Source organism: Gymnoscopelus microlampas, assembly GCF_963454915.1.
Source record: "Gymnoscopelus microlampas genome assembly, chromosome: 4".
Classification (NCBI taxonomy): domain Eukaryota; kingdom Metazoa; phylum Chordata; class Actinopteri; order Myctophiformes; family Myctophidae; genus Gymnoscopelus; species Gymnoscopelus microlampas.
The window spans coordinates 52888533-52904113 of NC_139941.1; the positions used below are offsets into that span (position 1 = coordinate 52888533).

The 15581-nt window shown below is 42.6% G+C and overlaps 1 protein-coding gene across 2 annotated transcripts in view; it reads left to right on the forward strand.

The window, feature by feature from the left end:
- mfsd3 (major facilitator superfamily domain containing 3) overlaps positions 1 to 11254 on the forward strand; it is a 41786-nt gene extending 30532 nt beyond the window's left edge. For both annotated transcript variants that reach the window (XM_084055935.1, XM_084055936.1), the window contains 2 exons: positions 1799 to 1908; positions 10829 to 11254. In XM_084055935.1, coding sequence (XP_083912061.1) covers positions 1799 to 1908; positions 10829 to 11041 — 323 coding nt within the window. In that variant the 3' untranslated portion in view covers positions 11042 to 11254. The remainder of the gene's footprint in view (positions 1 to 1798; positions 1909 to 10828) is intronic.
- Positions 11255 to 15581: the final 4327 nt, after the last annotated feature.

Genomic DNA, 15581 nt, shown 5'->3' on the forward strand with positions numbered 1-15581 from the left:
TCTACAAGCTCATAGCGTGGCACCGAGTGCCGCGCTATGAGCTTGTAGATCTGCTATTTTTGAAAAATCTTGAAAACATTTTAGTTAGGATTGTGATTTCTCCCGTAATTGTTTGAGATTTTCTTAAGCCTCCTGCCTATAGTGACATGCCAACATAGGAATCCATTAGTTATTGATTATTTTACTAAATCTTCAATTATCAATTATTTTTCATTATTTGACAACATGGTTTTGTATTTGTATGTGACTACATTACTGCGCAATACATATGAGTGCTCCTACGCGACATGCGTCGCATTTTTCCAGTTACACAGCACACTCACGCACACACACACACGCACACGCACACGCACACCACACACACACACACACACACACACACACACACACACACACACACACTAGGGATGCCACCGATTATTCGAATTTTAGAATATTCGTTACAGTCTCCATAATCGAAAATGATTTTTAAAATTCGATTTTAATAAAAAAAATTAATTATTAAAAAGAATTTTTTTTTTTTTACTTTTTACTTTTTTTTTTTTTTACTTTTTACTTTTGTATGCCTTAGTTTCAATCAAAATATATGCTAATACTAATATTATAGTCTTAATAATTGTAAATGGCCACAGTTTCAGAGCGTTTCACTGTTTCAGCCCAGCCCAAACATGAACTCTGCAGCCGCACTGAGGCCCCTGCTGGAAAGCATCCCAGCCCAAACATTAACGTAACTAATAATTGGGCCGCGCAACCCAGAAATGACCGTGATAATGCTAAAACAGGAGCGGAAAAAAAAAAAAAAAAAAAAAAAATGTTTTTTTTTTTTTTTTTGAAAAATATTTTTCAAAAAACGGCGCCGTCGAATAATCGAAAAATATTCGCCAGGGCTGTCCGAATTTCGAATTGGCTGAAGGTCAGATTGTGGCATCCCTAACACACACACACACACACACACACACACACGAACTCTAGGCCTGAACCGCTAGTATGTATATATTTACAGTATATATATATCTGTCTTTCTGTCTGTGTCCTGAACCCAGAACAAAGATTATAGGAGGAAGAGAAGCGCCTAAATATTACATAACCATGTGTTTCTACCAACTGTTGTGATCAGTTGGGGTGTGTGTGTGTGTGTGTGTGTGTGTGTGTGTGTGGTGTGTGTGTGTGTGTGTGTGTGTGTGTGTGTGTCGCTGATAGACGACTGTTGTCAGCTAAAGTGAATAATTCATCATTAGCGGAGCACAGACAGACAGACAGACAGACAGATGCCTGTCTGTCTGTCTCATCTCACAGGGACAGTATTAAATAGGGCTTAATAAGTGGTTAATCAGACTAATTGATTTAGTCTAAAATAAAACATCTATTAGACTTTTTCTCTGTCGATTCATTGACCTATAAAAAGAAATAACAAATGATCAAATGAAAACACACTTCTGCTTTATTCCATTCAGTGAAAGTATTGATAGATAGATAGAATAATAACTAGAGAGAGAGAGAGAGAGAGAGAGAGAGAGAGAGAGAGAGAGAGAGAGAGAGAGAGAGAGAGAGAGAGAGAGAGAGAGAGAGAGAGAGAGAGAGAGAGAGAGAGAGAGAGAGAGAGAGAGAGAGAGAGAGAGAGAGAGAGAGAGAGAGAGCAATGTAATGTTTTTTGGGAGAGGAAATATCATAGGCCTGCTTGCACGAGTTGTTTTTCATCAACCTTTGTGGGTGTGTGTGTGCGTGCGTGCGCGTGTGTGTGTGCACGTGTGTGTGTGTGTGTGTGTGTGTGTGTGTGTGTGTGTGCTCCCTCCTTCAGGTATGGCGGTGCTGAGCATGAGTTTTCAGCACTTCCTGGGTGGTCTCATCACCACGCTCACCTTCACTACCATGATGCATTGCACTCAGAGAGCCGAGGACAGTGTCCAGGTAAATCACATCACCACCATCATCATCATCACGTGCAAAACACACTGCCTGTGCAGCACAGTGCAGCACAGTGCAGCACAGTGCAGCACAGTGCAGCACTGTGCTGCACTGTGCTGCACTGTGCTGCACTGTGCTGCACTGTGCTGCACTGTGCTCAGTGGCGGAACAACTCAAAGCCGGGCCGGTAGGCACAGCACAGTGACCAGGCCCCCCCTGCGTACGGAGCGTGCGCACAGAACATTTGCGTTTTTTTGGGCGGATTTCGTTACTTTTTCCCCCGGTTTTTAGTTACTTTATTTCGGTTTTAGGGTTAGGTGGAGCACGGGTGAAGCGTGAGGTTTTAGGGTGAGGCGGAGCACGCTAAGTGCGTCTAATTCTAATAAAAAAAAGGTCCATGTGATCTAACGGCCCGGGCCCGTAGGTGGCCGCCTACCTAGCCTACCCGGATGCTCCGCCACTGACTGTGCTGCCATGCTGTTTTGACACACGGCGTTCACAGCCAGTGTGTTTTAGCCTTTTACACCAGTGGTTTTCAAACGTTGTATATTCAAGGACCCCCATTACTCTGAGAGTGTACAAATGGAACCACTTTGAGAACCTCTACTTTAGACCACTGTTTGGGAAACAGTGGAGCACTAGGTGTCCATTATCACAAACTGAGCTTGTAGCTATTTTTGGTACAAGACTTAACACAACACTGGAACTGGAACACAAGCTGATAAATGCTCTTTGTGGGGTTCTCTCTCCTGATTGGATGAAATTGGTGTCACACTTGAAAATGTATGTTCTGTTTATTAAAGAGCTGGAGAGACAGAGAGAGAGATAGAGAGAGACAGAGACATAGACTGAGACTGAGACTAAGAGACAGACAGAGAGAGAGAGAGAGAGAGAGAGAGAGAGAGAGAGAGACAGAGACATAGACTGAGACTGAGACTAAGAGATAGACAGAGAGACAGACAGAGACAGAGAGAACCTGAAAGATGTCACTTTAAACACCTTTTAAACGTGTAGAGGTACAGCTGTACTTGGATCACGTATACATCAAAATGAGTGAGCTTGTAGATCTGCTATCCCTGCTGGGGTTCAAGTGGTTAAACATCACAGCCCTAATATGACGTTTATCCATGTATGTATTAGCTATTGTAAGCTGATTAGTAGAGGTCAGTGGTAGGACAACAGTGACATGTCTTTCCTCTTCCTCCTCCTCTTCATCATCATGTCACTCACTTGTCCACTTGTCACTCCTCATCAGCTGTTTCTACCTAGACAATGTCACCCCCCCTTCTCTCTCTCTCTCTCTCTCTCTCTCTCTCTCTCTCTCTCTCTTCTCCCTCCCTCTACCAGATAACACCATTTGTTTCATCTTTTCTCTCTCTGTTCTTGTTCTTTCACACCTTCTGTCTCTCTCTCTCTCTCTCTCTCTCTCTCTCTCTCTCTCTCTCTCTCTCTCTCTCTCTCTCTCTCTCTCTCTCTTTGACATAACTTCCTTGTGTCTCTACAGTAACTGGGACAGGGCGTCCCGGAGGTGTGCGTTTGTTCACACAAACCTCGTCCAATCACAAACCCCCATCATACCTCGTCCAATCACAAGCCCCCATCAGATCTCGTCCAATCACAAACCCCCATCAGACCTCGTCCAATCACAAACCCCCATCAGACCTCGTCCAATCACAAACCCCCATCAGACCTCGTCCAATCACAAACCCCCATCAGATCTCGTCCAATCACAAACCCCCATCAGACCTCGTCCAATCACAAACCCTCATCACACCTCATCCAATCACAAACCCCCATCAGACCTCGTCCAATCACAAACTCCCATCAGACGTCATCCAATCAGGGTTGCCAGATCTGCTTATTATAGTTCCCCACAAGATTTTATTTGAAAATAGCCGATCTACAAGCTGTTGTGAGCTTGTAGAGCTCTCTCCAAGTGCTCATGTGGCCGATAGTCGCTTCTTTTGGGCTGCTTTTCCTAGACCTAGTTGCTTGTTTCTCTCACATAATCTGGCAACACTGTATCCAATCATTAATCACCAGGACTAAATGATCATTTAAATTGCTGTCGATCTTTACATAAAAAAGAGAAAAGAAAAGTCTAGAAATTGAAAAAAAGACGTGACCAAATGTATAGAGAGAGGAATAATAACACACAGTCACATGACAGAGGCTCCAATTACTACTAATAACAACCTATAATGATTGAGACTAATCACCAGAGCAGTAATGATGGGATCAACCATCACCTCAGGGTTAATGTGAAACATTACCATGACACACACACAATCACTGTGTGTGTGTGTGTGTGTGTGTGTGTGTGTGTGTGTGTGTGTGTGTGTGTGTGTGCGTGTGCGCGTGCGTGCGTGCATACTTGTATTACTAAAGGGCCAAATGTCCTCACAAGTATAGTAGAACTTGAGACCCATTCAATCGCAACACATCTGTCATTTTTGATTTCTTTGGCTATTCGAAAATAGCAGATCTACAAGCTCGTAGTGCGGCACCGAGTGCCGCACTACGAGCTTGTAGATCTGCTATTTTTTTGAACAATCGTGAAAATGTGTGCAAATCTTTGATATATATATATTTTTTAAAGGGAACATATGTAAAACATGTTATTCCAGGGACCCCCCAGAAGCAAACATGTTGTTCCAGGGACCCCCCAGAAGCAAACATGTTGTTCCAGGGACCCCCCAGAAGCAAAGATTTGAGTTACAAATGTTGTTTGAAAAAATATATGTATTCAAAGATTTGCACAAATGTTCAAGATATTTCAAAAATAGCAGATCTACAAGCTCATAGCACTGCGCTCAGATATATGAGCTTGTAGATCTGCTATTTTTGAATAATATAGGATAATGGTTGTAGCTCAACTCTGAAATGACACAGATGCGTTCCTGGATTGAATGGGTTAACCCATTAAGAAATAGCAGATATACAAGATATGAACTTGTAGATCTGCTATTTTTGAAAAATCTTGAACATTGTGTGCAAATCTTTAAATATATATATTTTTAAAGTGAACATTTGTAACTCAAATCTTTGCTTCTGGGGGGTCCCTCGAACAACATATTTTGAGATGGGGGTCCACGGCCAAATACATATCATTTTGGGGGTCCTTGACATGAAAAAGATTGAGAACCACTGACATAGAAACATACGTTTTTTCATAAAACTGTTAGGATTTAAAAGACATTTTTAGAATCGGCCTCAGGTCTTAATGGGTTAAAGAAATAGACAGTGAGGACAGTTTTCCTGCTCCTCACAAGAGACATTATTTATATGTTTGTAGAGTTTGGTTTGTAATGAGGAACAGATTGAGGTTAGGATTAGACATTTAGAGGTTAGGTTTAGGAGAGTTATGCCCATTTATACTTAGATGACATGCCGGTGTCATGCACCGAAACATAGACGATCTACAAGCTCACAACGGGTTGCAGCGTGACTTGTAGATCGCCAATATTCTGGCTATTTACGACGCCGTCCGTCCGAATATTTTCGATGTCCTCGCAAGTATAGTGGTACAAACGTGTGTGTGTTCATGTGCACCTGCACTTTAATGCGTGTGTGTGTGTGTGTGTGTGCGTGTGTGCGTGTGTGTGTGTGTGTGTGTGTGTGTGTGTGTGTGTGTGTGTGCGCGTGTGTGTGTGCGTGTGCGTACATGTGCGTGTGTATGTGTCATTGAAGGCAGTGTATCCAGTGACTGTAAGGTGATAGTGTGAGTGCTTGTTAAGGATTCCCATGGGACAGACACAGGATCTGTTCAACAAGTTGCTCAGAATAAAGACACTTCACTTAAAGGCTGTAGTGGTCACACTGGTTCTCAGCACTGTGTGTGCATAGCCCTACAGCACCGAGACCCCCTCTGTACAGCCCTACAGCCCCGAGACCCCCTCTGTACAGCCCTACAGCCCCGAGACCCCCTCTGTACAGCCCTACAGCCCCCAGACCCCCTCTGTATAGCCCTACAGCCCTACAGCCCTACAGCCCTACAGCCCCCAGACCCCCTCTGTACAGCCCTACAGCCCTACAGCACCGAGACCCCCTCTGTACAGCCCTACAGCCCTGAGACCCCCTCTGTACAGCCCTACAGCCCCAGACCCCCTCTGTACAGCCCTACAGCCCCAGACCCCCTCTGTACAGCCCTACAGCACCCAGACCCCCTCTGTACAGCCCTACAGCCCCAGACCCCCTCTGTACAGCCCTACAGCCCCGAGACCCCCTTTGTACAGCCCTACAGCCCCGAGACCCCCTCTGTACAGCCCTACAGCACCGAGACCCCTTCTGTACAGCCCTACAGCCCCAGACCCCCTCTGTACAGCCCTACAGCCCCAGACCCCCTCTGTACAGCCCTACAGCCCCAGACCCCCTCTGTACAGCCCTACAGCCCCGAGACCCCCTTTGTACAGCCCTACAGCCCCGAGACCCCCTTTGTACAGCCCTACAGCCCTACAGCCCCGAGACCTCCTCTGTGCTTATAGCCCATACATGGGCAACTAGTGGCCCGGGGGCCACATGCGGCCCCCAGCTTCACTTAATGTGGCCCGCAGGTTAATATCAGAATACTGATATAGTATTGATTTCAGCTGTTACAATTGCAAATATGCAAACATGACTCGCTTTAATTACTTCAGTCTATATTAGAAGCTTATATTAATGACTAGTATTACAATTATTTGGTCTTTTGTATGTCCAATGTATTTGTATATAAGTTCATAAACATACACTTAGAACATGAGTATACAGTAACAGTAGATACAAAAAAAATACTGTTCAGGATTCCAATACAAAAATAGCAAAAAAGAAATCAGGATTACAATTCTTTTTTTTTATGTTCAGAACCCAAGATATCATGATTTGAAGATTTGCTGCTCCATTCACTTCTTGTTTAACATCTTACTGAAAAAGGCTGTATCTCGCTTCCTAAGCACTTTTTTTTTACAATGTATTTTTGGCCTTGGCACAGGGATGATAAAGCCAGAAATATGTTTGGCACTGAATGAGTTAAAACATAATTAATACATGTTTAGAGGGTATTAAAAAGTCCTTAAATTATAACTTCATAAATGTGCAGATGACCTGTATGATGTTGCACATTAAGCTGATCATCTGGGGACCCCCCCACACTCATTTGGTTGAGTAGAAGTATGGAGTATATGTTCTAATCTGAAGTATCTCTGACTGGATGTAAGAGAGAGTGGTGATGTAGTCAGGTTGGTGGGAACCTGTGTAGGTGGCGCTAGAGTGCTGCTGTTAAGAGGAGGCAGGGATGGTTAGGTAATCTCTTTCTCTCTCCCACTCTCTCTCTCTCTCTCTGGGTGTCTCTCTCCCCCTTCTCTCTCACCTCTCTCTCTCTCTCTCTCTCTCTCTCTCTCTCTCTCTCTCTCTCTCTCTCTCTTTGCTAAGTAAAAGTATCAATACCCCAAAGTAGAAATGCTCTTGTTACAAGTAAAAGGCCTGTATTCAAAATATTACATGAGCATAAGTACAAATGTATTGACATCAAAATATTCGGTAGCACTTGCTATGCATCCCATGTGTATATCAGTGATAATGAAGCAGTATCTATTGACCATAATGGATTATAACTATGAAAATTAATTTGGGATGCATAGCAAGTGTTTCCAATTTGGCAGCAATTATGAAGTATTATAACACTTGATACTTATAAGTCATTATTACATGCCTTATAATGTGTTATGGTTATAAAGAATTATGAGTATTTATGAGCTCTTATAAATCTAATTATACAGTGTTATGAGCAGATTATAATGCCTTATAAGTATGTTCATGATGTGTTATACACACAGGATGCATAGCAAGTGCTACCAAATATTATTGCCATAATCGTACCGATCTGCTATTTTCAAAAGTTATGTTAAGGCTTATAAGTGGTTAATGTACGTTTTGTATTAACAATCTGAATATGCAAATTACCTAGTAACTAAAAGCTCTCAAATCACTGTAGTGGAGTGTTGAAAAGTGTTGAAAAATGGACTTACTCAAGTAAAGTAAACTGAAAAACGTTCCTCAAAATTGTACACAAGTACAGTACTTAGTTACTTTTCACCACTGCTCTCTCTCGTTCTCTCTCTCCCTCCCTCCCTCTCTCTCTCTATCTCTCGCTCTCTCCTGAGAGCCTGCAGGCTGGGATAGGATCAGATCCTGTTCTCCGGTTGGCCCTCATCCACCCTGAGAGACAACGATCTCACGCTTTCTCTTTTCCGGCTCGCCTTCTTCTTCTATTTAATTCTTTCCTCCTATTATTACTTTTTTTTTTTTTTTTGGTTCTTGGGTCCCTGGATTTTTCCAGATCCTTCTCCCTGTCCTTCCCTCTACACTGTCTTTCCCTCTACACTGTCCTTCCCTCTACACTGTCCTTCCCTCTACACTGTCCTTCCCTCTACACTGTCCTTCCCTCTACACTGTCTTTCCCTCTACACTGTCCTTCCCTCTACACTGTCTTTCCCTCGACACTGTCCTTCCCTCTACACTGTCCTTCCCTCTACACTGTCTTTCCCTCTACACTGTCTTTCCCTCTACACTGTCCTTCCCTCTACACTGTCCTTCGCTCTACACTGTCTTTCCCTCTACACTGTCCTTCCCTCTACACTGTCTTTCCCTCTACACTGTCCTTCCCTCTACACTGTCTTTCCCTCTACACTGTCTTTCCCTCTACACTGTCCTTCCCTCTACACTGTCCTTCGCTCTACACTGTCTTTCCCTCTACACTGTCTTTCCCTCTACACTGTCCTTCCCTCTACACTGTCTTTCCCTCTACACTGTCCTTCTCTCTACACTGTCCTTCCCTCTACACTGTCTTTCCCTCTACACTGTCTTTCCCTCTACACTGTCCTTCCCTCTACACTGTCTTTCCCTCTACACTGTCTTTCCCTCTACACTGTCTTTCCCTCTACACTGTCCTTCCCTCTACACTGTCTTTCCCTCTACACTGTCCTTCCCTCAACACTGTCCTTCGCTCTACACTGTCTTTCCCTCTACACTGTCTTTCCCTCTACACTGTCCTTCCCTCTACACTGTCCTTCCCTCTACACTGTCCTTCTCTCTACACTGTCCTTCCCTCTACACTGTCCTTCCCTCTACACTGTCCTTCGCTCTACACTGTCTTTCCCTCTACACTGTCCTTCCCTCTACACTGTCCTTCTCTCTACACTGTCCTTCTCTCTACACTGTCCTTCCCTCTACACTGTCTTTCCCTCTACACTGTCCTTCTCTCTACACTGTCCTTCCCTCTACACTGTCCTTCTCTCTACACTGTCCTTCCCTCTACACTGTCTTTCCCTCTACACTGTCCTTCTCTCTACACTGTCCTTCTCTCTACACTGTCTTTCCCTCTACACTGTCCTTCTCTCTACACTGTCTTTCCCTCTACACTGTCCTTCCCTCTACACTGTCCTTCCCTCTACACAGTCTTTCCCTCTACACTGTCCTTCTCTCTACACTGTCCTTCCCTCTACACTGTCCTTCCCTCTACACTGTCAGTCTAGTCTAGGATTAGTCTTATAGGCTAATTGTTGTTCTGTGTTACAGTTTAACTGGGAACGCATTTCTGTCATTTTAAAATGTCTTTGGCTATTCAAAAATAGCACATCTACAAGCTCATATTCTATGAGCTTGTAGATCAGCATTTTTTTTTTGAATCTTGAAAATGTGTGCAAATCTTTAGTTTGAATAAATATATTTGTTTTAAAGCGAACATTTTTAACTCAAATCTTTGCTTCGGGGGATTCTACAAATGTCTTCTAAATCCTAAAAGGTTTCTGAAAAACTTGTGTTTCTAGACCATTGGTCCTCACACTTTTTCATGTCAAGGACCCCCAATGTATTTGGCCGTGGACCCCCATCTAAAACATTTTTTTCAATAGCCTAAAGAAAGCTAAAATACACACACAAAATACACAGATGTGTTCCCGGTCTTAATGGCTTAAGAGCGATAAGGCAGTTATTAAGCTATTGTTGTAAAGTTGAGCATTTTGAATTGACAGCTCATCATGAATCATTGCCTCATATGCGCTCCTTTCTCTGTTAGGATAAAGGATAAGGATAATTCCTTTTAACAGGTCGTTCATGAAAGTCCTTGCGGTCTTGTTTCCAATGAGAACCTGTGAGCAATTAGGGGTTAAGAGTCTTGCTCAGGGACAAATTTCATTTCATCGACACATATGCTGACATGGCCTGGAACCTGGGGCAACCAGGGCCTCTGGCTCCCTAGGCGGGCTCACTAACCATTCAGCTATGGCCGCCCCAAGTTCTGTGTGTCTGAGGGCCTTGTTATTCACATTTGCAATTATATTTAAACGTTTTATCTTTGTGTCGTCCTTTAACCCCAGTGTTGATTTTGACAGAACATTTTTATTTAGTTTAGTCATAGTCTTTTGAATGAAATTTAATTTAGTTTTAGTCATATTTTAGTCATCTGAAATGTTATAGTTTTAGTCTAGTTTTAGTTTGACTAAATATCATAAGATTATAGTCGACTAAAACTACAGTTGATTTTGTAGACGAAAGTGTATTGTGGCGGTGCCTTGATGGGGTCGTAATGGCTGATTTTACACGTGGTTGCATGCCGAAAATAGCTCACAGCGCGTCACGCTTGTAGATCTGCTATTTTCAGAGCGCCCGAGCGCAACCAAACATAAAATGACTTGTCTTTTAGTTCTGATGGATCTCTTCTCCACTAGTTCCTCTATAACATTTTAGTCTAGTTTTTATCTGTTGACGAAACTGTCAATATATTTAGTCTTAGTTTTAGTCATCATAGCTTAGTTTTTATTTATATTTTATTCAGTTTTTATTTAGTTTTCGTCAGTGAAAAAAGGAAGTCGACGAACATTTTTCGTCATAGTTTTAGTCGACGAAATCAACACTGTTTAACCTTCACCTTTGTCTCCTCTCCCAGGCCACCCACTACAGCTTCCTGGCCACTCTGGAGGTCCTGGGTAAGCTGATGTTCAGCGCCCTGGCCGGGGGCGTGGTGGACTGGCTGGGCTTCCAGGTGGCCTTCCTCATCTTCCTCACGCTGTCGGCGGGCACGGCGCTGCACGTGTGGACGGCCACCATGACGGGGGCGCTGCGGGAGGGACACCAGCTCAAAGAGCAGCCCCCCAAGTGACCCGGCGCCCCGCCCCGCCCCGTCACGCCCTGAAAGACTGCTGTGCCGATAAGAGGAGAGGCTTTATTTATTTATTTACACACCTGGTAACCTGGGGCTGGTTTGGGTCTGGATCAGTGGTGGAAAAAAAGTACTCAAATGTTTTGACTTAAGTAAAAGTATCGATACTGCAATGTAGAAGTACTCTGGTACAAGTAAAAGTCCGGAATTCAAAAAGTGCAAAAGTATTGGTATCAAAATGTACTTAAAGTGAAAGTACTGAAATGTTTGAAAATAGCAGATCTACGAGCTCACAGATGCGACGCGTTGTGAGCTTGTAGATCTGCTATTTTCAAATAGCCTAGGTATAAAATAGGGCTAAGGTGGTTAATGTATGTTTTATAATATAATAATTTATATCTGAAAAGTATCTAGTAACTACAGTAAAGTTTTCAAATAATTGTAGTGGAGTAAAAGTACAATATTTGCCTCAGAGTAGTAGTAGTAGTAGTGGAGTAGAAGTAAACGTATTGGACATTGGAAATACTCAAGTAAAGTACAAATACCTCAAAGTTTTACTTAAGTACAGTAAAATGTACTTAGTTACTTTCCACCACTGGGTCTGGATGATGGAGGGCTGCTGGGTGAACCCAGTGGGGACGGTTTGGTGGGGTGGGGGGGTCAATGGGTTTATATATGTTTATATAGTGATATGGCTTGACAAGCAGTGATGGACACTCAAGTACTCAAAGTACTTGAGTCTAATGCGCCATTCACACTGACCACGATAACTATAACTTTAACTATAAAACTATGTACCTTTACCTGAGGTAATGACAGTCTCCTCATCTACAATCATGACAAACCTTTCCGAGGGACATACTTACATTTTGTTACTTAACACATCGGGTGCCAGAATTTTATAGTAACAGATTACGTTCGGTGCCAGAAATCTCACCGTCTGCAACGCTGCACTGTTTAGAGCTGTGGACTCCACGGCGAGCACACGCACGTAAACAATGCATGCGTGCACAGCAATGGATGGTCCTGGCTAAAGCCTGGAACAACAACATGTCTCATGCGAGTCACCGTTGCGGAGCGATCGCGCATCGAGAATGACTCGTTTTGCCCACTGTAAAACGTTAAGGAGATACAGAGGTTTTTAGCAAGGAGATTTTTGGCACGGTGATCCATCTGTCCCTTACTTCTTAGAGTGTTCATGGGTGATTCCAGAGCTGCGCTAGCCCCCCCCCCCCTTGTGGACAAAAACTAAAAAAAACGGCACCAAAGCGCTACTCTGTGAAAACACGGTTTGAACCGTGTTTGGCACCCGATGTGTTAAGTAAAAGTATCAATACTGCAATGTAGAAAGACAAGAAAAAGTCCAGAATTCAAAATTTACTTGAGTAAAAGTATGTATTGGTATCAAAATGTATTTAAAGTACCACAAGTAGAAAGTACTCATTAGGCAGAATGTCCCATTCGATTTCACACGTTTTCAAATGTATAAATTGTATAAAAATCTTTTGAAGATGGCCGAAATGTATAGGTTATAGGGCTGAAGAGGTTAAAGTATTTTTGTAATAATAATCTTTAGTAACTTTAGTAACTAGTAATAACTAGTAACGAAAGTTTTCAAACACTTATAGTGGAGTAAAAGGTACAATATTTGCCTCTGAGATGTAGTGGAGTAGAAGTAAAAGTATTAAAAATTGGAAATACTCCAGTAAAGTAAAAAAAAACAACTCAAAATTGTACTTAAGTACAGTACTTGAGTACATGTACTTAGTTACTTTCCACCACTGTCCGAGGGTGAGTGACAGATTGCATCCCAGATGTCGGGATGGATTTAGCTGTTGATGCTTCTATCGTTCATAAAATCGCGCTGGAAGTGTTCCAAACTATATGGTCCATGACTCTCGCTGTGGTAATACTAGTAGTGGTGTGGACGCTGCCATCCATTTGAGTTAGAACAATTTTTAAAACGACATATTTATAGTTATCGCGCTTGGTGTGATTGGCCCTTTAGTACAGATACTCCTGGTCAAATATTACTCAACTACAAGTGAAAGTTGTTCCTGAGTTAAAGTACTGGAGCGCTTGCTTTTAAAAAGACATTACAAAGTATTTATTTTATTTTAATATCAATACCATGCATTGCTTTATTGAAAGGTAGAAACATGTTTTTAAAATAGCAGATCTACAAGCTACAAGCCATGTGACCTGTTGTGAGCTTGTAGATGAGCTATTTTCAATTCTTTTTGAAATAGGGCTTATAATTGGTTAATTATAATAATGTCATTTTTGTACTTTTGGGTCCCTGAGGTCTCTTCCTAGAAATGAAACGTAGTGGAGTGAAAGTCATAAGTTACCAAAACACTAAAGGCGCCGTGTCCACCAAGATGTCATGTTTTTTTCCCTGAGTGCAGCTCATGTTTTTAATTGTTTATAACGGGAGCGTCGCGTTTTTGGAAACTCACCAACCTTGGCGTGGCGCTGGACATTTACTATTAAAAATGTACACATTTAGCAGACACTCTTAATCCAGAGTGACTTACAGTAAGCAAGGAAAACACCAGGTAATACATCACACGCACAGAGACAGTGTAGTGCCTCAGTGATCTAGGATCATCGGTAAACCAAGAACCTAGCATCAGTCTAAACAGAATAATATCAGAAAACAAATAATATGTTGAAACTATACAATACTATAGGATGCCAGGTCTACAAATAAACCTGGCATCTGTCTACATAACATGCTATCTAAAACACATCTTAAGATTTGCATAAGACCGCAAGTTCGTCAAGGCTAGTGCTAAGTGCTACGGGCTAACAGAACATTGGGAGTGAGTCAGCAGTTCTAACTCCAATGGGAGGAGTTTGTTCCACTCTTTGGTCGCGTGCACGTTGCAGCACTCCCCTCTGCCCGCCCAGAGAGCTAAAACATTTTAGACGGCCCGGTGTTTTCCTGCCACAGTGGACACGGTGCCTCACAGTACTCAAGTAAATGTTACTCGTCCACCACTGTTGACGAGTCACATTTAAATGGGAAGCAGTCTGAGGAAGAGCCTAGTCCTTCAGACTGGATCTCTCTGATGAGCAGACATCATTTTGCTGGGTGTCTCTTGTTCCAGCACCTGTGTTGTTATTGGGAATTGAGATGTGCATGTTTTTATTTTTTTAAGCATTTCTTGAAGGACCAGTTCACCCATTTTCAAACTATCGTCATGTCATTGGTCCTCACCAATGGCTTCTATTTTAGCATACCAACTTACCAGGAAGAGAAAGCCTGTCGTTTCTATTAGTTTGAAATCCCCGCTGGTGCTGCCTGTCACTGGTAGACAGGTTTCTGATGTCTTACTTAATGAGCATTAAGTAAGGATAAGTATATGGAGAGATACGAGTGAAAATGGGTGTAGTGGTCCTTTAATGGGAAGGAGAGCCATAGTGAGGTACGATCATGGGAAACAAACACTTCAGAGATGTGTGTTTGGTTCAGTAGATTATGTCTCTGATGGAATGCTTGACAATAACTTTTATGGAAAGCCTGTACATCAAATATTTTACACTTTGGCTATTCAAAAATAGCAGATATACAAGCTCATAGCGCGGCACCGAGTGCCGCGCTATGAGCTTGTAGATCTGCTATTTTAGAAAAATCGAGAAAATGTGTGCAAATTAATATATTTATATTCTTTTAAAGCGAACATTTTTAACTCAGATATTTGCTTCTGGGGGTCCCTGTAACACATTATTTTGAGATGGGGGTCGGCGGCCAAATAACATATAATTTTGGGGGACTATAACCATTATTTTATACTTTGGGCTATTCACAAATAGCAGATCTACAAGCTCAAAGCACGTACAACAGAGTCATAATCTACCAAACACACATTTCGCCAACTTTTTCGTTTGATTATTATGAGAGAATGTATAAGGTTGTGTGTGCGCTGCGCTGTCTTAAGCAACGATCATCATCTGAGCCATTTTAGCATCATGTGTAATAATAAGCAAGCAATAAGGCTTGTAGCCAAAAAAAAGCAATATCATTCATTACCCTGTGATGTTTGTTCTCATCACGTTGTTACTGTACTGTATACGAGTGTAACGTCAGTCATGTTGCCATTGTTCTTAAATTGTATGGTTTACATGTCTCTATACCAGGGGTCTTCAACAGGGGGGTCCGGGACCCCTTTGGGGGTCCTCAGAGTTACTACAGGGGGTCTGCCAAATCAAATTTTTGGCAAAGAGGTTTGATGCAGAGGGGAAAAAAGAGCAGACCAAGTAAACAAAAAAAGTTTAATCTGAAACACAATTTTATACAATATAGAGGGGGGTCCCTGCTTCATCTCTCTCTCTCAGCTAGGGGGTCCTTGGCCTGAAAACATTGAAGACCCCTGCTCTATACTACCTCCATCCCTCCACACTGTAGCTGCACCGGGTATAGAGCAACCTACCGGACTTGTCTCGTTCACTTCCACACGCTGGGTTAAGCTATAGAGCTAGAATAGTGGTGCAACAGTTACTTTAAAACCCATTCAATCCAGGAACACATCTGTGT